This window comes from Trichosurus vulpecula, chromosome 6 (assembly GCF_011100635.1).
Source record: "Trichosurus vulpecula isolate mTriVul1 chromosome 6, mTriVul1.pri, whole genome shotgun sequence".
NCBI lineage: Eukaryota > Metazoa > Chordata > Mammalia > Diprotodontia > Phalangeridae > Trichosurus > Trichosurus vulpecula.
In genome coordinates, this window is record NC_050578.1 from 27477463 (window position 1) to 27501932 (window position 24470).

The window sequence follows — 24470 nt, forward strand, 5'->3', positions numbered from 1 at the left end:
AATGCTGTGGGAATCTGATTGGGCAATATGAAGTAGCTATGGAATATGATTCTTTGGGGGGTGGGGCAAGGCAGTCGGGGTTAAGTGACTTGCCCAGGGTCACACAGCTAGTAAGTATGTCCAGTGTCTGAAGCTAGATTTGAACTCAGGTCCTCCTGACTCCAGGGCTGGTGCTCTATCCACTGCACCACCTAGCTGCTGCAGGAATATGATTCTTCTTAAGACTGTGCCCAAGGAGCTAGGTGTGACTTCCTTGGGGACAGTCAGCAAGCATCAAACACCTACTGTGTACCAGGCACTATGCTAAGCATTGGGATTACAAAGACAGGTGAAAAACAGCCCCCGCTCTCAAGGAGCACGTAGGCTAATGGGGAAGACAATGTGCAGACAACTGTATACAAGCAAGCTAAATACAGAATAAATTGGAGATAATCCAATAGATTTATTGTTATCCAGTCATTTCAGTTGTGTCTCTGACTTTTCATGATCCCATTTGGGGTTTTCTTGGCAAAGGTACTGGAGTGGTTTACCATTTCCTTCTCCAGCTCCTTTTACAGATGAGGAAACTCAGGCAAACATGGTAAAGTAACTTGCCCAGGGTCACACACCTAGTAAGTGTCTGAAGCTAGATTTGAACTCAGGAAGATGAGTCTTCCTGACTCCAGACCCTGCACTCTATGCATTGTACCACCTAGCTGCCCAGTAGGGGGCAGGTACTATTATTCAGAGGGATCAGGAGCAGCTTCCTGGAAAAGGTGTGATTTTAACTAAGACCTGAAGGAAGCCAGAAGATGAGGAGGAAGAACATTCCCAGCATGGAGAATAGCCAGAGAAAATGCCTGAAGTTGGGTGATAAAGGGTCCCATGGGAGGAGGAGCATCATGGCACCATTGTTACCAGATTACAGTGTACGTGGGAATAAGGAAGAAGACAACTAGAAGGGCAGGGGCCCTGTTATGAGGCACCTTAAATATTACAGAGGATATTATATTTGATCCTGAAGATAGCAGAGAGCCACCAGAGTGTATTGAATAGGCCAGGAAGGAAATAAGCATCTATATGGTACCTACTATGTGCCAGACACTGGGCTAAGCACTTTACAAATGTCTCATTTCATCCTCACAAACCACTCTGCAAGTTGGGGAAACTGAGGAATACAGTGGTTGAGTGACTCGCCCAGGGTCACACCGTTAGAAAGTGCCTATGTTCAAATTTGAACTCGGATCTTCCTGACTCCCAGCACTATCCACTGTGACACCTAGCTGCCCAAGGGAATGACATGGTCAGATTTATGTTTTAGGAAGATCATTTTGACAGCTGGTTGGGGGATGGGCAGGGTGTTCAGCTGAAGGAAATCTTGAGAATAACATGTGAGGTTCTTTCAACATCAGGTCTAGAACTTGAGATAGTGGCAGAATGTCCTAAGAGTTGATCACAGATGAAAAACTGGATTTAGGAGAGGGAAAAATTAGGTGGTTTTTCTTAGGGAGGTATCTGTGTGCTAGTATTTAAAAATGCCAAAGGAAACAAGTGAGTCCCAGGAAGAATTTCTGATTTTTCTCTTAAAAAATAAGCATAGAGAACCCAAGTAAGATAAAGCCTTGAGTGAGGACTCTCACTGTTGAGGGCATTTTTTTTAATCAAAAAAAATGAGAAAAGGAAAAATGATCACGGAACAAGAAGGTTAGATTAGAGGGGCTTTTAAGGAAGTAGGGAATGGGGAATAGCCCTAAAGCCAATAGAAATGTGAGGCAAGATTGGTTACATAAAAGCCTGTGGTCTTGACCTCCATGATACATGCAATCAAAGAGATCACTGGGGACATTTTGTGAATGGTTTTAGTAGACTATCGAAGAGGAAAACCAGACTAGAGAGAATCAAGCTGGTAAAAAATGACAACCAACGAGAAGACCTGACAGAAAATAACAATAAAAGAATGAGGCTACATCGTTGTTTAGCCAGCCCTGAGGAGATCAGAAAGCAGGCCCTTAAAAAAAATACTATAAATTCAAATTCTTCTACTCCCACCATTATTAATGCCAAACCAGCCGCCACCTTTTTCTGCAACAAGAAGTTCATAGCACAAAAAGGTATATTTGTTGCAATAAGCACTCTTTCCTTGAGAGCGGAGGATGATCTGGGTTCAAATACTACCTCAGACAGTTAATAATTATGACCCTGGGCAAGTCACTTAATCTCTTTGGGCCTCAGTTTCCTGAGTTTCCTCAGTTTCCATTCCTACAAAATGGGGGTGGAGCTGATTGCTTTTAAGACCTCTTCCAACTCTAAATCTATGATGCAATGATCTTATGTGCCTACAAAATACATTTCCCTCCTCTCAGCAATGGACAGGAGACCACAAGGACAGAGTGTTACACATGTTGTCAATATAATCACTTGTTTGGTTAGTTTTGCTTAATTGTTTCTCTTTGTAAAAAAGAGGGTTCAGTGGGGATAGTATATTAGAAAATGACTGTGATGGGAAAAGCAAAAGGTATCAATAAAATATATTTTATCTATTTGTAAGGATGTTGTCCTTTTAGGATAATCGAGATAATGTATAGATACTATACATAGATACTATGAATAATATAAAGCCAGCATTACATTTTTTTGATGGCTGTGTGTATGCATATGTATGTGTGTATAATTGTTTTCCTCTGTCCTCCATAATTGTTTATAATAACATTCCGGTTAGTCCCCAGAACTTTGCCGTGCTGTCAAGTGTCTTGTACCCATTTTAAAAGCAATGTCAAAAGAGCCACAAGCAATAGTGTGAGAAATAGTGCTACCCCTCAGAAGTAGAGGTTAATAAGAGAAATCTTTTAAAATAGCTTTTTTCCCCCTTGAAATTAAAGAGAAAAAAGAAGAAAAGTTGAATAAAATAAGCAGCTCATACCCTTCAGTTGGCTGGCAGGAAGTGGCCCCTCTCCTTTCTGATGCCCGTGGTTCTATTAAAATGCTTACTTATCCCAGGTCTTGGGAAGACCCTTAATAGCTGAAAAGGTGGGGAAAGGTGACAGTAGCCCTGGTTCCTGCCCCTTATTTATTCTGCAGCCTTGGCACATGGCTATTTAAATCATATTGCTTCTAATTTGCTATTTTTATCTTGTAGCCTCTTAAGGTAGGTTCAGCCCATCGTGTCAAAACAAGTACAAGAAATAAAAAACTTCCTAATTTGCACTTCAAGCTCCTTTTCATTTCTTAGTAAGGGGGAAATATTTCTAAAATTGGGAACTGCTAAAACTCTGTCCCCTGGGAGATAGAATTGTAGCCCATGGTGGTTCTTTTGCCAGTGATGATGCCTACTGAGTTGTAGCTGCAGAAATTATATTATTGATGTCGGTATAAAAGGCAAGAATAATAGAAGGTGATTTCTAAGTTCTGAGATTGAATTCGCACATCTCACAGAGAAAATCACCTGTTGACCAATAAAGGAGATGAGCTAGGCCAGTGGGTAGCTGGTATTTTTAGCAGTTTCCTTCCTGACTTCTTCCACCCATTTTGATGATTTGAAAACCAGTGGTCCAAGGAGAAAGGGTACATGGTATAGGCCAGAGGTATCAAACTCAGGGAGGCCAGTAAAACGTCCAAGTTTGGCCTGGACCACGTTAAAATGTAATTGGGAAGTGTTTAACAAAATAAATAAAAATTCAATTTTGATGTTTTTGTTCTGTTGTTTAGTCACATCCTACTCTTCATGACCCTGTGTGGAGTTTTCTTGGCAAAGATACTGGAGCGGTTTGCCATTTCCTTCTCCAGTAGATTAAGGCAAACTGAGGTTAAGTGACTTGCCCAAGGCCATACAGTTAGTGAGTGAGTCTGGATTTGAACTCCAGGCCCAGCACTCTATGCACTGAGCCACCTAGCTGCCTCCAGAAATGCATAGATAAGGTTAATTTGTGTTTTTCTAAGTCAGTATGCAAGGAATAGGGACCTATTTCTATTCCAGTTTGACACCACAGGTGTAGGCCCTCTCCTACTGCCTAATCTCATCCTCTTTTTAAGAATTGCATTCTCTCTCCCATAGGTTCAAGCCTTTCTCCTTGCTCAGTGTAGGTCTATGTTTTGGGGGTTCAACTTTAAACCCCAGTCAATAATGTGCTTTCATTCTCTCTCTGCAAGTTACAAGCTGTGAAAGCCACTTCTTTAATAATTTGTTCTATTTATATAATACTTTTGAGATGCCCAGCCATGATGTTTTTGTGTGTTTAACTCTTGTTCAGATTTTCTAACCACCTGCTTCCAAATGATCTTTTGGCTTCTTTAGCCCTTGTTGCTTCCAGTAGGATAATGTAATCTATTCTCTGGAACATGATCTTCGGCATCTCTCATTAAATACTCAGGGTGAGGATTCATTTGGATACAGTCAACACTACCTACCTCATCTGTCATTAACCTTCCCAAGGCACAGGAATAACTATTTGGAAATTGGCTGTGCAAGGGACAGGTGGGAAGTTAAATTTATCTGCCCCACTGAATTTCTGCCTCCTCAATTCCCTGGCATGCATTTTTCTGTGGTCGGCTTCCCACAATGGTAGATGACTGACTTTCACTGGAGCAGCCAGCATGGGTGTTACTGAGCATAGAGCCTCTGCAGCTGAGCATGAAATCAGTTACAAAAGCAAAGCTTCCTCTCCCTGCCCCCTGACATTGATCCATAATTCTTAAGTTTCGTCTGTGTCTTTCACTGTTTTGGGGATAATTTTAAATGCTAGCGGTGACGTTGTGGAGGTTTGAGCACCTTCTCAAAATGTTGTGGTTTTGTTCTTTGAAGGTATTTTAGGATTACAGTACTTCCCCCCTCAGCAGACATCAGCTGTCTCTTTCGCACAAAAGTCCATCCTGCTGAAGAATTCATTTTGTTTAATGAAATATTCAGAGTGACCATTTCCCCGGCAGCACTGCAACAGAAGACCTTAAGGGTGGATGCCTGTTCTGTGAGCAGAGACCCACGGGAAGAATGCCTGGTATGCTTGTCGTCAACATCATCATCATCATCATCATCACCATCACCACCATCAAATAACATTTCTTCCTGCCCCTTCCTGGAATGTTGCATAATTACACTTCTACGGGTCATCAGGGCCCTAGAATTCTGCAACCAGGGCGTCAGGATGCTCCTTAGAGCACCTTGCCCCCTTCATGCTGATGGTCCCAGTTCCTCTGACCCTAGAGCAGATGCTTAGACTTTAGTTATTAACTCCATGGTTAGGAGCTCTCTGGTTTTCCATGGAAACTACTTTTTGATTCTACCCTTTGACCATAAAAAGAATTTTATCTCTGTTTCTTGTAGATACATGAAAATTGTGTATCTCTACAAGAAACTCTCACTCATAATGAAGTGTCAAAAGGGTAAGTAAAATGAGATCCTAAATATTAGAAATTGCAAGCAGCTTCCTTTCCCAGTAATATCAGACCAAGCGTTCTTAACCTTTTTTGTTTCATGGACCCCTTTGGTATTTGCTGAGGGCTTTGGACCCCTTAATCAGAATAACATTTATAAATGCATACAACAAAATATATAGGGGGATTACAAAAGAAACCAAAAGTTAATGAAAATAAAGACATGATTCCCCCCCCATATTCCTTGGGTCTCCTTAAATTTGCCCATGGATCTCTTGGGTATCAATGGACCCCCAGTTAAGAACCACTCTTTTAGAGATTTTCAGAGCTTGTTCTAATCTATCTGTGTGAAGGTCATTTCAGAAAGTTAGTACATGGGTATATATGCACAAAAACTACATGTAGATTTGTATGCACGATAACCCAAAGTCCCAAAAAGGCTGATTTCTTAAAGTGAGACATGAATTTTAAGAGCAGTCACAAGTGACTGCTATAATTCCAGCATTATATCAACAAGTACTAAAAATAGGAAGAAATTTTTTTAATTTCCTCCAAAAAATTGAATTGTGCAGAGTAAAGTCTAGAACCAAAAACAACCTAAAGCACAGCATAGGAGAGGGTCAGGAAGTGAACTTGTGATTTTATTAATATTGGGAATTCCTAGATGAAAAAAAGCCTTCTACCAATGCTGTTTGGCATCCTCTCTGCAGCTTAGAATCTTTGATGGTGCCTAGAGCAGTGAGAGGTTAAATGGTCATACAGGGCCACACAGCCCATATACTTCAGAAGCAGAATTTGAATTCGGGTCTCCGGGCTTGGAAGCCAGCTTTCTCCATTAATTTACTAATTATGAGCTGTGCAAACGTGAATTGGCCCATTTCACTTAGGCTCAACTTAGTAAACCCTTTTGTGATCAGTGTAACACAAAAGACTTTAATTTTTTTGCCCTGATAATCCAACTTCTCATCCATTTAATTTTTCCCATTGAAGAGTCAGATATTTTTTCAGCTATCCTTTTCATATATGACTCTCGACTTATTGGTCTGGCACATTGTATAAATATTTTCATTTGTGTTCATTGATTTATTTTTTGAAATTCATTGTAACAAAGTCAAATTTTGTGGGTGGGCAAAATATTATCTCACAAAATGATCCCAGGACTAGTTTAAACATTTAATATTTGAAAATGAAAACAAATGAAAACAAAATGAAAAAATATTTGAAAATGAAAACAAAATACCACTGTGTATGCAAAACTCACAAAAGCAAGCTATGTAGGTAGACGTTTTTTAATCCAAAGCAAACAGAACGATTACCTCTAGTAGGGGGCTAGGTTGTGGAATGGGGAAGGGCCAAGACTACTTTTAAAAGCCTTCTTTCCTTTCTTGTGTTGTTTTCCCCTCATTTCTCATAGGCCGGAACTCAGATCAGCCTAGCAGATTTTCCCACTGCAGATGAATTTTTCACTTTGTGGTATAACTTGCTACCTTGCAAGGAGATTCCATACAGAGAAAATGAAGAAGGTGAAGAAGTCGGGTTTCACCAGAGCCAGCCTTCACTGGGCCCCTTAGACCTGGTGAGCCAAAGATGGGAAGTGTCATTAAAATTCAGTGAAATGTAATTCAGCTGTAAAAGGATATTTTCCATCAAATGCTGTCTTCCCTCCCCATCCCCTCCTCACACCCTTTTCCCCTTTAAGAGGCCATTTTTCCAGCATTATTTCAAGTAGTTTGTATAAAAGGAGATCAGTTTTCTCTGCTTGATATCTGGCCATCAAATCAAATTCTGCTGCATAATTCATGGTTTTCAAATGCCTGAGTACTAATGTTTTGGCTTAATTTGCCTAAAGGCAGATTAACCACTTAACCTCTCTTCATTCTATCATAGACCTGAACTGAGCAAAGAGGAAGACTTGAACCCGTGTAGGTGTAGGTCATGCAATTAATTTGTCTAAGGGTAAATTAATTATTGGCTCTGTGACCCTGGGCAAGTCACTTAACCTCAGTCTGCCTCAGTTTCTTTGCCTGTGGGGCTAATAATAGTACCTACCTCCCGGTGCTATTGGAATTCTTAGAAAGTGCTTTGCACACCTTAAAATGTTATACAAACGGTAGTTATTGTTATTAATTTGTACTTTAGATGTTAATTTTATGTGTTTGCACCCCCATGTTTTAGATTAGAAAGTGTTTTTACTACCTGCTTATGCTTTTTCCTCCCATGCAGCCTAAAACTTCTAGTTATTTTCCCAAAAGTTCAGAAATTTTTGTTGTTATGCACTGACTACGTGCCAGGTACTGTGCTAGCTACTAAAGATAAAAATACAATAAATTAAATGGTTTGTCTTCACAAGGAACTTAAATTCTTACTAGGGAAAGAAGGATTTATATAAATGTGTATAAAATAAATAGAGAATAAATAAGTAAAATAAAGAGAATAAATACAAATAAATTCCATGTAATTTAAGAGGGAGCTCATATAACATCAGGCACAAGGGACAGAGAGAAGACCGATTTGGCTGGATTACAGAGTGAGGGAGGTAGAGTCATAATGTTCGATAAGGCTGAAAGCACAGGTTTGAGGAGATTGTGAAGGGGGCTTTAAAAGCTAAATCGAAGAGTTTATGTTTGATTGTGGAGGCATTAGAAAGCTACTGTGATGTGATCAGATCTGCACTTAAGAAAAATTACTTTGGCAACAGTGTGGAGAATGGACTGAATTTTTTATTCAGTTGTAAGAAAATTCAATATGATGAGATGGTACTTACAATATGTGGAGTTTTTCATGAACATGTTAATTGCCTCATAAGACGTTTCCCTATAGGCATATCATAAAAGTATCATCCCTAACTTGGAATTTGTGAGCATGAGGAATGGGCACAAGTTCCCAGTTGCATGGTCTATTAAAGAGGAGTTGAAGCTGATCAACAGATAATTAGCGGGTGCCTACGGTGTGCCTAGCATTGTGTTAAGACACTATATGGAAAATAAAACCGTCAGAAAGCCTAGAGACTGGTCCTGCTACATATGGGGTGCCCCAAAAGTCATAGCATAGTTTTAAGCTATTAAAGCCTAAAATCGTACTAAGACTTTTGGGTCATCCTGTATAAAATTTCCATGTTCTGTAGCATTTTGCAGCTGGGGCATTGTAGTTTAACATATGGAGAAGTAGACTTGGAATCAGAAAGGCCTAGCCCCCCAAACTAACTAGCTGTGTGACCCTGGAAAGACCTGACCTACCTGAGCTTCATTTTCCTAATCCATAAAAACAATTAAAAATTGGGGCCAATAGACACCCGTAACAGAGTAGAAAATCAAAGGAGGTGATCTATATAACCTGCTTGGGTGTTTAATGTGAACTGCTATCCGTGGTGCTGATCGCAGGCTGTGATATTCTCCTCTCCACCCATCAGCACGCTGTGTCTGCTTTGCTGGAAAGAACATCAGCTGAGCTACAGTCTGTAGAGCAGGACGTGTTGATAGAGGCGGAGGAAGAGGAAGAAGAGGAAGAGGAGGAAGAAGAACTGGGCCACCAGAAAGAATCAAGGAGTCTTGATGAATATTGGTACGGCAGTTATTTCCTTTTCCAATTTTGTTAGTTCAGGAAGTGTGTGGGTTAAGGGTGAGTAGGGAATGGTGTACAGGAGGGATAGCTCTTATGAAGCGGAGGCTCTTTGGGGTTTTGTGGGCTTTTTGTGGTCAGGCAGAAGACAAATTAGCAAGATAATTCTCTTTTCTAGCCTTTGTACCATCTGCTGCTGGCTGTAGAGCACTTCTCTTTATTATCCTTAATGAACCCTAAATAACCATTTTGAGAGTTAGGTCATCCTAGGTTATAGGAAATCTTGCTCTTACCAAGAGTACAAAAAAGGCCATTTCTACACTGACAAATTAATTCAAAAAACAAAAACTATTATTGTCTAACCCTCCCCCATTTTCATCTTTGGGTGTGTATCTCACTACCTTTTTACATGGGCAAGATGATTAGAGGGAACCGGTATAGCTGCAGACACATGATAAGTGTCCAGTCATTTTTAGCCACTTCTGACTCTTTCTGACCCCATTTGGGATTTTCTTGGTGAAGATATTGGAGTGCTTTGCCATTTCTTTCTCCAGCTCATTTGACAGATGAGGAAACTGAGGCAAACAGGGTTCAATGATTTGCCCAGGGTCACACAGTAAGTGTCTGAGGCCAGATCTGAACTCAGGAAGATGGTTTTCCTGACTTCAGGCCTAGTACTCTGTCTATTGTGTCACCTAGCTGACCTCAATAGGTACAACCAACAGTGTGTTGCCAGTTGTAGTATAGATAAGAGTTACAGTACAATAAACCAGGAAGCATGAGAGAGAGAGTAAAATCCAGGGTTTTTTTGGGTGCCTTTTGATTTTACATCATACTCATTTCAGAACATATTCACACACACACACACACACACACACTTACACTTGCATCACACATCCCTCCTCACTGTTCCTCACAACATCCCTTGACTCATTTCTTAAAGAGGCATATCCACTGAATGGGCATCACCTCGCTCAAAGTGAGAACCTGAAAAGGCCTTAGCCTTTGCATCCTGGGCCATCTGCAATCATCCTGATCTATATCTGGCCACTGGACCCAGATGGCTCTGGAGGAGAAAGTGAGGCTGGCGACTTTGCACAGACCTTCCTCACTCAAATTAAAGTCAAGCGCAAGTCATGTCATCATTTCCCTGATTTGTGGTCCTCTTTGAGAATGAAGGATAAACACAACAACACTTGCAACAAAGATTTTATTTAGCAAAACCCGCCAAGACATCCACCTGTACCATGCCAGTAATCCACCTCTGCAACGAAAGGAAGGAGGAGCATCTTGTCCAAGCTTAGTTATTATAATCACACAGTGCTCTCGGTTCCATTTTATTATTCTTTCTGTCAAAACCTAGATCTACAGAATAGATAAGTTAGGTCACTGTGCATGTTACAGTGAAGCGACATTATAGAAGGGCTTTCATAGCAAATGTAATGTAATCACATATACGTGTATCAAAATAAAATTTGATGTACACACAACTTCCCAGGAATACATGTATAGTGTACAGCAAATAATGCATGGTTATTCATTGCCAATTTCTGCTTATCTTATGTTTATGGTCAAGAATTAACCCTTGTTAAAACAGGAAGTTTCTGCCGACTAGATCAGCTATATGTGGAAAGTCTCACATGAAAATTGAGGTACAAGGTTTTAGTGATCAGCATCTGGTGTCTGCTAACGCAAGACATTCAGCAGAACTGGCAGTAGCTCAGAAGAGCTAACTATGGTATTCCCTTTGGTCATCGTTGTTGTTGGTGTTCAGTCATGTGTGACTCTTTGTGATGGACCATACTGTCCATAGGGTTTTCTTGGCAAAGATACTGGAGTGATTTACCATTTCCTTCTCCAGTGGATTAAGGCAAATAGAGGTAAAGTGACTTGCCCAGGGTCACATTGCTAGGAGTCTTCCTGACCAGGCCCAGTGCTCTATCTGCTGAGCCATCTAGCTGCCTCCTACCACTTGATAGTACCCTCTTACAAATAGAAATTACAAATGTAGTATAAGGTTCCTTTTAAGGTAGTCTATGCCAAAATTGGCAGCATGAACTGCAGCTTCCCAGGGAAATGTTTATCAAAATAAATAAAAATACAGTACAACATAGATAATGTCAATTAGTGGTTTTCTAAGTCACGATGCAGCCCACAGGGATCCATTTCTATTTCAGTTTGACACCACTGGCCATGCCCAGGACTTTGTTAAAGGTGAGAGACCAGCTAACAATAATTCCGTTCTGATGTTTTGAGTAGGTAAACCCTTTTTTAAAAGAGTTCAAGATGGGGCTGTCCTGTTATAAGGGAGGTTCCAGGGTGTGTGTGTGTGTGTGTGTGTGACAATATAATAAGGATGGGGTCTACACTTGTAATTTCATTGATAGTTCCCCAGTAGATTGAGACCTCCTCAATGACAGGCACTCACTTTTACCTTTCTTCGTCTCTCCATCCCTGGCACATAGTAGGTGCTTTAGTAAATGCTTATTGATTGGTTGAATCAACATAGAGAGCTCTCAGTTTGAGCAGGCACCCTCTACTAGCCCACGTTGGCACCACCTCTGCTATTTACAGTCTTGGAGATCCATGAGAGGTTAAATAATTTGTATGTGTGTCAGAGGCAGGATCTGAGCCCCGGGTCTGTCAGCAAGACCAGCTCTCTATCTGCTACACCATGACTCAGCTGCAGACTAGTTTTCTTTCATAGTGGGTCATAATCTACCCCTGAAGGCCTGCTCTCACGGTGACTTCTCATTGTGCACTGTCTAGTTCCAAGCCCATGGAGCACAAGCTCTCATGTCTCCTACCAAGCTGAAGAGACCTTGAGGAAACCCAGCAACAAAAGCTATATTTCTGTTATCTGATACTAGCTTATCAAGTTGGGTTCTAAACAGTTCATTTCCTGAATATTTGTTGAGTCACTTAAGCCGTGTCTGACTCTTCATGAACCCATTTGGGATTTTCTTGGCAAAGACGCCGGTGTGGTTTGCCATTTCCTTCTCTGGCTCATTTTACAGATGAGGAAACTGAGGCAAACAGGGTGAAGTGACTTGCCCAGGGTCACACAGCTTGTAAGTGTCTGAGGCTCGATTTGAACTCAGGTCTTCCTGACTCCAGGCCTAGCACTCTCTCCACTGTGCCACCTAAATGTCCTTCCTGAGTATTAGCGGCCGCTAAGTAATGACTTTTTCAGCCATAGCAACTCGTGAAAAACTGTTAGTGTGGAAGGGTCATAATTTACATCAGTGAAGGTGGTGCCCACAGTGATGAAAGCATAGGGTCTTCATGTACTTTCAGAAACATCAGCTTATAGTGCCAAGTCTCATGAATTGGAGATCTCCGGTTACTGCACTTTATAGCATAACATAGAACAAACACATTTAGAGCCTTTTTACTTCTCTTAGGTTTCTTTTTTTTTTTGGAGGGGGGAAGGCAGGGCAATTGGGGTTAAGTAACTTGTCCAAGGTCACACAGCTAGTGTGTCAAATGTCTGAGGCTGGATTTGAACTCAGGTCCTCCTGACTCCAGGGCCAGTGCTCTATTCACTGCACCACCTAGCTGCCCCCTTTTTACTTTTCTTGAAAAATAATTTAGAAACGTGTCATGCAGGTGGCCTGTAAGCAGGGTAGCTGGCCTCGTTGTTCATTGCCCATTTGATAACTGGGCACTCTGGTTCTCTTCAGAGGAATTGCTAGTTCAGGATAGACTCTTTTTCTCTCGCAGGTTAGAAATGTTAGCAGAGACCTCAGATGAGCACGTGGCCAAGGAAGAAGCAGAACCTAAACTGTTGGAGGGGAGTGACTTTACAGAAGACCCCGGGCTGTGCATAGTTGTGCCTAGGCCGAGTGAGGATGAGAGCGAGAAAGAGACCAGCCATGCCGAAGACCCTCGGAGTCAGCTCCCTACTGCCATGCCCAGCCTGGTGAATATTTTAAGATGTGTCTCTAAAGGAACAACACCATGTAATCTAAAAACAAAACAAAAAACCTCAAACATGGGCTTGTCTCTTCAGGAGTAATTATATCCTGTGTTCATGAGTCAAAATCTAATCATGAAATGCATTGATGATGTATGAGTTTAATGTAAGATGTCCCGTATGGGCTTTAAAATTTATAAATTGGTTCAAAAGACTAATTCTCAGATAGTGTTTGATATATGAAAGCTAAGCATAAGGGTAATTAAAAGAAAGAGGGCTACTCATTTTTTATAAATGCATTTGTTTATAAAAGTTCCCATGAATATGTATTATATATTTTTTCTTAAATTCTGTGGAGCACACACATATAGAATCGGTGCAACAGTGATTTAAGATCTGAACATTTGAAACCCACAGAGGGAGTTGACTTTCCTATTGATTAGGTAATGGATCAGTGTAGAGTCAGCAACACTGTAACAGGCAGAATGGAAGTGATAGTGAGATCCACATCCTAAAAGGGAGAGGTAAGCCGAAGAGCCAGCCTTTGCTTTCCTTCTTGGATGGTCCTCATTTGAATTTGACTTTCCTTTCCTTAAATAAAGTCCAAGGAAAAATTAAATTGTCAAAGAGGTCTGATTGTATTTTCCATGTTTAATTGAAACATTTGAACATTTATTGTCTGGTAAGCATTATATTAGTTTTAATTCTTTCCCCCCAAAATGACAGTAAGTTTTAATTTAAAAACTCTTTCCTGAAAGACCTTTTAAAGCATACAATTTACCCAGTAAAATTTACTTTTTTTTTAGAATTAAAGTATTTGAAGCAATGTCACAGTTTTAGATATAGATAGGTAAATTTGTGTGTATATATATACATATATGTACATGCATACACACACACACACACACACACACACACACACACACACACACACACACACACACACCCCTTATTGCTTCCTGGCTTTCTCAAAGGCTGTTATTCTGTCTAGCCTAATTTTTGTCCTGACCTGTGACTTCATCAAAGTATGCAGCTCCCAGGAAGGAAACTCTTAACGATTTAAATCTCCTGCTCTTCTGCCCTTCCTTGTTTTCAGGAGTTGCCTAGGACACTGAAGATTTATCTGCCTTCACCAGAGTCACACAGCCAGTATGTGTCAAAAGCAGAATTTGAACCCAAGCCCTCCTAATTCTAAGGCTTCTTTCTATCCACTATACTGTATATCCCCTGTTATTTTCTAACAAATATTATTTTAAAAAACAGCTTATGATGGAAGTGTTTTTCTCTGATACCACTACCAGATTCCCTGGCCTGTCAGATAAAGATAAGAGTAGTCTTTGTGTTTCTTTGGTCTGGTACATGTTTTTTCTCTTCATTTGTGTATGTGAAAACCACTTTTGTATATCTATAAATGGAGAGAGAGACCTATAATAATTTGATGTTTTATTATTTCTGATATACAAGATACTTCATATTTGAATTCAGTATTTTTTCTCCTCATTTATGTATGTGAAAAACATCTTTGTATATGTGTATATATAAATGGAGAGAGAGCTATAACAACTTGATCATTTCTTATTTATGATATATAAGATACTTCATATTTTAATTTAGTATTTAAAACAAATAAGTTGTTCCTTTCCCATCAGGTTGATAAAGAGACAAATACCGAGGAAGCATTTCGTGAAAATATGGCCGTCCGACCTAAGGACCGTTCCAGCCTGAGTGCTCGGCAGCATCCCTTTGTGAGAAACAGCATGATCGTGCGCTCCCAAACCTTTTCTCCAGGCGAGCGGAACCACTACATCTGTAGGGTAAGGTGATAAGCGAGGGTAATCAGTTGCTATTAAATGTAATTTCAGTGAGTAGCCATAAAGAGTAAAAGATCATGCACTGAGAAATCCCAAATTTGGGATATAAGCAGTACCCAGAAATGATTTTTAAAAAAAAATACTTAAATGACTTTACTGTTTCTGCTTAGTTTTTTTTAAAGTAGATGTCTTAGAGATTAATTGTTGCTTCCTATTATCAGTGATTGGTAGGCACTTATTATTTAATAAGAAGGTTTTATGGGTTGAACGGATAAACTATTTGAGATTCAGGTTTGTATTTAGAAATTTATAGGACCATACATGTAGAGCTAAAAGCAACCTTGGAGGCCATAGGCACAACCATCTACTTAAAATGTGTGTGTCTATAAATTTAAGAAATATAAATTTATATAATACAAAATATTTTATATAAAATTATATTTGATACATTTAATATAACACAAACATGAGTATTTTATGTAAATATTACATTTTTTACATTATAATAATATAGTAATAGAACATTAATACATGTTATACAAGATATATCATAGTATAAGAACATTATATTATGTATAAAATATATAATACATAATATAAAAATTATATATTTTGTTTGTTTAATTTATTATAGATGAGGAAACAGGCATATAAATATAAAGTGACTTACCCAGCTAATAAGAACCTAAAGCATGTCTTTCTTACCTCAAGCCTTGTGACCAGTCTGCTCTGCCATGTTGCCTCTCAATGATACATACTTCGGTTTACACGTAGGCAGTGTATATTGGACTGTGCTGTTAAGTCCTGCTGAAGTCAAAATTCTGTTTAAGGCTAAAGCTCAAAAGAGCCCCTTGATAGTAATACTAAGCTTTACCTCTTCTGGAATTAGTTGTATTTTGCAGCGATGTGATAGGATGTTCAGGAGGACTAGCACTTCTGGTGTGAGGGCTTACCAAGCCCTTTTCAGACCTTTGGTATCTCCCTGGCACTCGGCTCTCACCTGCGGCTCCAAGATAGTGGCCACACCCCAGTAAAGCTATCTTGGTAGTTGGGCTAAACCAGGTTGAGGGCCTTAAGCTGTCGGGAAGTAAGGGGGATGTCCACCCCAAGAATGTGAAGACTTCCCCCAGTGGATGGGCAGATGAGAACAATTTGTTCCAATGGCCACGAAGGGGGCTGAAGCCGGCACTGTGGAGCTCTTAGAGCTTGGTGAGACGTCAAGGTCATCCACTGCTTCCCTGGCCGTCATTGCTAGGCATCCCGACTTTGTCTCACCACTTAACTGGAATGACTCTTAAGTAAGGCTGATGACTTTGTGCAGCTGTGCCTCATTTAAATCCAATTCACGCCCAAGTCAAGATATCACCCTGTGATGTCACTGGTCCTCTTTGAAAACAAAGGACAAACAACAATAACCTTGTAAAGTCCATTCCAGCTCTCAGTAAGGTTGATTGAGATAGAATTGGGTAAAAAAAAATGCAGTTCTAGGAAAAATGATTACTTTCTTAGGGAAGATTTTCTAATGGCACCTGAACTACATTCGGTTCTATGTGCACACACATGTATGTGTGTGAAACTGGGCTGTATGGTTATTTTTTTCCTCTCTATATTGTGTCTTTAACAGTTAAACCGAAGTGACAGTGACAGTTCCACATTGGCTAGAAAATCCCTCTTTGTGAGAAATGCAGCAGAACGCCGCAGCTTGAGGGTCAAGAGGGTATGTACCATTTTATGTCCACCCCCTCCCCCACCCCTTTCTTTTCTGTCAGGTCAGAATTAGTTCATGATCAGTGACAGATGTTGACGATGTAATGCCTCCATCCTCTTAGGCAACTGTAATAAGCACCCCAGGGCTACCCAGAGCTTTAAATGTCATGTCAGTTGTAGAAATGTCTACGGTGATATATACAAGTAAGCATGTTAATTTCAGTCCCGGCATTTTGGAATTTATAATAAATAGATGTCGAGGGCATGCTCCGTACCCAGCAGCATACCAGGGATCAAGGAGAGACTAAAATCCAGAACCTACCTTCTAGGGACTTACTGTATGATTTAGGGCAGGGGTGGGGAACCTGCGGCCTCAAGGCCATGTGTGGCCTTTTAGGTCCTCAAGTGTGGCCCTCTGACTGAGTCCAAGTTTTACAAAACAAATCCTTTTATTAAGGGTATTTGTTCTGTGAAGTTTGGATTCAGTCAGTGGGCCACACTTGAAGACCTAGAGGGCCACACGTGGCCTTGAGGCCACAGGTTCCCCAACCCTGATTTAAGGAAACAAGACTTGAAGTCTAATAAACAATAGAAAATTAAGAAGTCAATAGTCAAGTACACAGTACATTTTAAGTACTTTAAAAGCAACCATTTAGAGTAAAAAATTCAGAGTCATGGGTTTGCCAATCAATTGGGGAATGGCTGATCAAACTGTGATATTGAATGTGTTCTGTATTGTGCCATAAGAAATGACAAGCTTGTAATTGGAGAAAAATAAAATACTCAATAAATATTTTTTATAAATGACAAGCTTGAATTTGTAGAAGCATAGGAAGACATGTATGAACTAATACAGAATGAAATAAGCAAAATCAGGAAAAAAATGTAAACAAGGACAGCAATAAAATGAACTGAAAGGTAACTGAACCCTCATTAATTGTAAAGACCAGTTTTGGTTGCAGAGAATAGATTAGGAAAAAACTTCCCTTCTAGGGAAAAGGTAGGGGGATTAGGGATGCAGGATATTACATCTCCGCTTGGAGGTGATTATAGTGCTTGTTTATTTTGCTTAACTGTTTTCTTTTTCTTAAAATTAAAAAAAAATTCTTTTGTTCTTTGCTGTTATTTTTAATGATTCTTTGTCCCCTTGTCCCCATAGAACCTTCCCTTGTAAGAAATAACTATGTTAATTGTTTTATCTATGTTATAAAAGAACAGGGGTACAAGTAGTATATTGACTTTAAAGAAAAAAAACCAACCCATTTCATTATTTATTTATTTTGAGCATTCTTTTCTTTTTAAATTTTGAGTTCCAAATTCTCTCCCCACCTCCCATCCCCTCTACCAGCCACTGAGATGGCAAGCAGTATGATATAAATTATACAGTGTGAAACCATGCAAAATATGTTTCCACAGTCATATTTTTTTAAAAAAAGCAAAAAAATAAAATAAAATGAGAAAATTATATTTCATTTTGCACTCAGAGTTCACCAGCTCTCTCTCTGGGGGTAGATAGCATTTTTACATCATGAGTCCTTTGGAATTGTCTTGGATCATTGTATTGATCAGAGTAGCCACGTCTTTCACAGTTGATCATTGTTATAAGATTGCTGATACTGTGCAGAATGATCTCCCAGTTCTTCTCACCTCATTTTGCGTTAGTTCATATAAGTCTTGACATTTTTTTTCTTGAAACAGTCCCCCCTTGTACAGTACAGTAGTACTCCACCACAATTGTATGCTACAACTTGTTCAGCCATTCTCCAGTGGATGAGCATCACTTTGATTTCCAGTTCTTTGCCACCATAAAAAGAGCTGCTGTAAATATTTTTATATATATATAGATCTTTTTCCATTTTCTTTGATCTCTTTGGGATACAGACCTAGCAATGGTATTGCTGGATCAAAGGATATGCACAGTTTCATAGCCCTTTGGGCATAGTTCCAAATTGCTCTCCAAAATGGTTGCACTAGTTCACTACAACACCAGTAGTTCATTAGTATGCCCATTTTCCCCTCATTCCCTCCAGCATTTGTCATTTCTGGTAGGTGTGAGGTGGTACCTTAGAGTTGTTTTAAATGGCCTTTCTCTAATCAGTAGTGATGTAGAACATTTCTTCATATGTCTATGGATAGCTCTGATTTCTTTTTCTGAAGACTGCCTGTTCATATCCTTTGAGCATCTATCAATTAAGGAATGGCTTTTAGTTTTATAGATTTGATTCAGTTCTATACTCAGTATATATATTTGAGAAATGAGGACTTTATCAGAGAAACTTGCTGTAAAAATTTTTGGCATTACTTCATTGTCTATGGTACCTTTTAGCAAAATGTAGATTCCCTGATTATCTCTTTTAATTGGGTCTATTACAAAGCTTTTGCTTTGTCTGAAATCATGATTGCCACTCCTGCCTCTTTTACTTCAGCTGAAGCATATTAGATTCAGCCCCAGTCCTTTAAAATTTAACCCTGTTGTGTGTCTTTCTGTTTCAAGTGTGACTCTTGTAAACAACATGTTGTTGGATTCTAGTTTCTAATCCATTCTGCTATCCACCTCTGTTTTATGGGTGAGCTCATGCCATTCACATTCACAGTTACGATTACTGTGTGTTTTCCTACATCTCATTTTCTTCTGTTTCTTCTCTCTGTTCCTCTCCCCCCCGCCCCATCGCCAAAAATCTATTTTGCTTCTAACCACTGCCACCCTTCATTTGTCTTCCTTTTCATCATCTCTTTCCCCCTTTCTCTTATCCCTTTCTCCTCCTATTTCCCTAATAAGTTACATTTCTATACACAACTGAGGATGTATATATAGTCTTCCCTCTTTGAACCAGTTCCAGTGAGAGTGAGATTTAATCATTACCCACCACTCTCCTCCACTCTCCATTTTCCCCTTCACTGTAAAAGTTCCCCCTTATATGCCTCTTTTATGTGAGAAAATTTGCCGCAATTCTACCTTTCCCTTTCCCCTTCTCCTAGAGCATCCCTCTATCTCAAGCCCTTTGGTTTTTTTGAGATCAGTCCAACATAATTGACTCAACACCTGTGCCCTCTATTTATGTAAACTCCCTTTTAACTGCTCTAATGATATAAAGTTCTTAGGAGTTCTTCCATGTATCATCTTCCCATGCAGGAATGTAAACAGTTAAACTTTATTGAGTCCCTTATGATTGCTCTTTCATGTTTACTTTTTTATGCTTTTCTTGAGTCCTCTGTTTGGATGTCAGGTTTTCTAATCAGCTCTGCTGTTTTCATCAGAAATGCTTAAAAGTCCTCTATTTTATTCAGTGTTCATTTTCTCTTTGGACGGATTATACTGTTTTGCTGGGAAGGTTGTTCTTGGTTAATCCTAGCTCCTTTACCTTCTGGATTATCATATTCCAAACCCTCCAGTCTTTTAACATAGAAGCCGCTAAATCTTGAGTGATCCTGACTGTGGCACCATGATATTTGTATCTTTCTGGCTACTTGAAGTATTTTCTCTTTGACTGTAGAGCTCTGCAATTTGGTTGTAATATTCCTGGGAGTTTTCATTTTGATATCTCTTTCAGGAGGTGATCAGTGGATTCTTTCAATTTCTATTTTACCCTCTGGATCTAAGATATGAGGGCAGTTTTCCTTGATAATTTCTTGAAATATGATGTCTAGGCTCTTTTTTTTTATCATGGCTTTCAGGCAATCTAATAATTCTTAAATGATTTCTCCTCAATCCATTTTCCATTTCAGTTGTTTTTCTGATATTTCGCATTTTCTTCTATATTTTTTTCATGCTTTTGACTTTGTTTTATTGTTTCTTCTTGTCTCATGGAGTCATTAGCTTCCACTTACCCAGTTCTAATTTTTAAGGAATTGCTTTCTTCAGTGAGATTTTGTACCTCTTTCCATTTGGTCAGTTTTGCTTTTTAAGGTGTTCTTCTCTTCACTGTATTTTTTTTACCTCTTTTTCTATTTCGCCAATTCTGCTTTTTCCCCTTTTCTAGGAATTTTAATTAAACTTGTGCCCGAACTGTGATTTTCTCTGAAGCTTTGTTTGTAGATATTTTGGAATCGTTTACCTCTCCTAGTTTTGTGTCTTGAGAATGTTGTTTTTTACCATAACAGCTCTCTATGATGATGTATAGTCATCTGAGCTAGAAGCCTTTCTTCCTACTCTGTCCTCTCCTCTATTCAGTCTTTGTAAATCCTGTCAATTTTTTTCTTAAAATTTATCTATGATGACCTCTTCCTCTCCGTTTCCAGTGCGGTCACCTTCATCTATGCACATCCATGCATTAGTAGACAACACAGTGTAGTAATTGTATGGTCTGTCATATTCTTTTCTGGTTCACATTTGTTAGTCATGACTCCTCAAGGACAGAGTCCATGCCTTTACTCCTTTTAACCCCCAGAAGAACAGAGCTAGGTGTATTTAATTAGGTGTGGGGGGTTTTTTAATGTCAGTCAACAAGCATTTATTAAATGCATATATTAAGTTCCAGGCAGGTGCTAAGCATTGAAGATCCATAGAGAGACCAAAAAGCCCTTAGATTAAGTCTAAGGACTAAGAGCACAATAGCTAGGGGGTTATTTGGTGTAAAGGGTAGATAAAGCTTCTAACACAATAGTTCCTGGGAACATCATTGTATTATTCAACAATACAATAATTGTTGTTTACAGTGATGACCCTGAAGCACCAAGAAAAGGTTACAATTGATTTAAGCCCTGATTGATACAGTCAATCATAAATCAGTAAATTTCATTAAATAAAGCAGGAGATGCCAAAAAAAATATCCCTTCCAAATCATGGGGTTAGTGGCACAGCGCCCCCCTAGAAAATCCAGGTAAAATTTTTTGATTCTCCTTTTGCACCAGAGAAGTCTGAATTTTTTCTTTTTCTTTTGCAGAGTGGTTACAGTAACTTCTTATAAAATTTGGATTAAGTATTTGGTCATAGGCTATATGTAGTCAGTGTTAAGTAAAAATACTTTTTCTGTGTCATCTGCTGGCCTTCACATGTTGTCTGCAGCTTCCGGAAAACTACCCAAAAATTCCCAAAACTGTGATGGGGACGTCATGATGTGGAAGGGAAAATTGTAATAAAAAATCCCAGCTCTCCAGGAGCTCACATTTTAATGAGGGGGAAGGGGCAAACAATATACAAACTTCTATGTATTAACAAGCTCTATAAAGGACAATTGGGGCTAATCACCTGAAGGATGGTGTGATGGGTAGGCTTTGACCTGTATTATTTATAGCGTGCAAGGGTGAAAGTCGAGCTGAAGGAGCTTGATTCAGGGAAATGGGAGCATGCACATTGTTTAAGCTCATCTGGGAGGGGGCTACAAGGTTTCCTTGACCTGCCTAGGATTTGGAAAACTGCTCTGGGTCTAACTTCACCTTCATTGGCATTGCCATTGGACTTGTGAATTCCTCAAGGGCACGGACCATCTCTTGCCTTTCTTTGTACTCCCAGCACTTAGCACAGTGCCCATGACATAGTAGGTGCTTAATAAACGCTTATTGAATGAATTTCTAAAAGCCAAATGGATGGCTGCCTGATCCGATCGCACTTGTCCTACAAAGTGGGGTGGGGGAGTGGGGGAGGAATTTAATCCCTTGAAATGTATGTGTTCCCTATTGAGAAAAAAAAATTCCATTTTATGTAGGTTCCACCATTTCCCAGCTCATGGTTTTTGTCTCCCTTTACAACCCACCCAGACCGTTTGCCCGCCAGTCCATAGAAGATCAGCACGAGAACACCCCCCACGCACATCTCTTGACTTAGAGCTGGACCTTCAGGCATCTTTGACCCGGCAGAGCCGCTTAAATGATGAACTGCAGGCCCTGCGAGATTTGCGGCAGAAGCTGGAGGACATGAAGGCCCAGGGAGAGAAGGCTCTTTCCGCGGCTGTGCTCGAGGATGAGAGGTTCCAGAAACTCTTGAAACAAGCTGAAAAACAGGTACCAATGACAGCTTTTTTGTGTCTTTCATTTCTGAAGGGTTTGGGTAGAGTTGTGTCTAATCTGTTTCAAAGTAAAAGAGGTTCCCACCTTAAAATTTGAGAATCTTTTTAAAAAAATAGTATCTTCAAAAGGCCAATTTATGTTACTTGTTTGGAATTTGGAATTTCTGTACCCATAGGAACTATGCAAATATGAGATGAGGGTTGGACAACAGTTTGTCTGAAGGTTTAGTATTTCATTCATCCATTTAGTCCTCCCTTTTTTTTTGTAAAAAAAGTCTCCTTCTAGTCTCTCCTCCACTCATTGAGAATGCAAGCAATATAATATCACTTATGTATGTATGGTCATGGAAAACATAGTTCCATATTAGCCATGTTGTGCCCCTCCCCCCCAAAAAAGCTATTCACCTCCAGAGGAAGAACTGGTATTGTCTAAATTCAGATTGGAGCATGCTATTTTTCTCTTTCTTTCTTCTTTGCTCCAGTCTTCTTACACAAAATGAATAATGTGGAAATGTTTTACATGATTGCACATGTATAACCTATATCGGATTGCTTACTGTCTCAGGGAGGAGGGAAGAAGGGAGGGATAGATTTTGGAACACAAAACTTTTTTTAAAAAATCAAGTGTTAGGGGCAGCTAGGTGGCGCAGTGGGTAGAACGCCAGTCCTGGAGTCAGGAGGACCTGAGTTCAAATTCAGCCTGAGACACTTGACACACTTACTAGCTTTGTGACCTTGGGCAAGTCACTTTAACCCCAATTGCTTTGCCTTCCCCCCTCAAAAAAAAATCAAATGTTAAAAAATTGTTTTAGCATCTAATTGGGGAAAAAATGTTTTTTTAAAAAAGAAAGTGAAAAAATTATAATCTGCACTCAGTTTCTGTCTAGAGGTGGATAGCATTTTTCATCATGAATCCTTCAGAATTGTCTTAGATCATTGTAGTGATTAGAACAGGGAGTTTTAGTGGGCTTCAAGCTTAATAGGATTCAACAGTGTGATATGACACAACTTCCCACCCCCCCTCCCCCAAAAAAAGCTAATGAGATATTGTCCTTTAAGAGAGGCACGCCTGCCAGGAACAAGAATGTTGTGATCCCTTTGTCCTTCGCTCTGAGCAGAGCACATCTAAAGCATTGTGTTCAGCCCCAGCTACCCCATTTTAGGAAGGATACAGATTCCTAATAAGCAGGAAAGCAGCTAGGGCAAGACGACCAGAATAACACGGTGCCTCGAGTCATTACTGTTGGAGAACCTGGGGCTGTTTAGCCTGAAGAAGAGAAGGCACTGGTGGCAAGGAACAGAATGGCTTTCTTCAAGCTGTGTGAAGGGCTTTTCCATGAGAAGGGGTCGGACTTGTTCTTTTTGACCCAGGAGGCAGGGCCAGGAGCTACAGATAGAAGTGGCAAAGAGGCAAATTAAGTGCTATCCAAAAATGGAATCATTGACTGCTTTGAGAGTTAATAGTTTCCCCTCCCTCCCTGGAGGTCTTCACACAAAGGCTGGATTGCCTGGGGGGGCGGGGGAGTGTTTTAGAGGGCATTCATTTTGGGCTAAGGTTTGTGCGGGATGGCTGCTGAGGGTCTAACAGGGAGAAATCTTTTTTGTGATTCTCTAATTCTGTGATGCCCACGCTTGACCTCAAAAAACTATGTTGCCCATAATAGAAGAAAAACAAGAGAGAATCCTGTTCCCTTCCAGCCACAGTTGCTACCTGGTAGGATAGGAATGTGTCCCCATAAACAGACATACCCTCTGGAGCAGTACCTATTGTTGGCTGCCTTTAAAGAGGTCAGCAAAGTGGCTTTGGGCATTTTTTTTTTCTTTTTGGAGCTTCTGGAGCTAGTCACTCATAGGTGCAAGATATTTGGGGATTTTTTGTTTTTTATTTAGTATTTTATTTTTCCCCATTTACATGTAAAAACAATACATGTAAAAACATTTGTTTGTAAAATTTTGAGTTCTGAATTCTCTCCCTTCCTACCCCCCTCTTTGAGAAGGCAAGCAATTTGATATAGGTTATACATGTGTAGTCATGTGAAACATTTCCATGTTAGTCACGATACTCGTTTTTAAAAAGGAAATGCCTGTAAATGTCACTGTGCATTTCTGAACAGTTGAGCACTGGTGGAAGAACATAAACAATAGCCTCTTAGTGGCTTTCCCTGCTTCCTGTCTCTCCTTTCTCCA

General features: G+C 39.8%; 1 protein-coding gene across 1 annotated transcript in view; it reads left to right on the top strand.

Moving 5' to 3' along the window:
* Positions 1–24470, top strand: part of WWC2 (WW and C2 domain containing 2) — a 253626-nt gene that overhangs the window by 197461 nt on the left and 31695 nt on the right. The window contains exons 15-21 of the mRNA XM_036763173.1: positions 4778–4970; positions 6761–6922; positions 8756–8907; positions 12628–12826; positions 14470–14634; positions 16256–16348; positions 22036–22278. Of these exons, the coding sequence (XP_036619068.1) occupies positions 4778–4970; positions 6761–6922; positions 8756–8907; positions 12628–12826; positions 14470–14634; positions 16256–16348; positions 22036–22278 (1207 nt within the window). The remainder of the gene's footprint in view (positions 1–4777; positions 4971–6760; positions 6923–8755; positions 8908–12627; positions 12827–14469; positions 14635–16255; positions 16349–22035; positions 22279–24470) is intronic.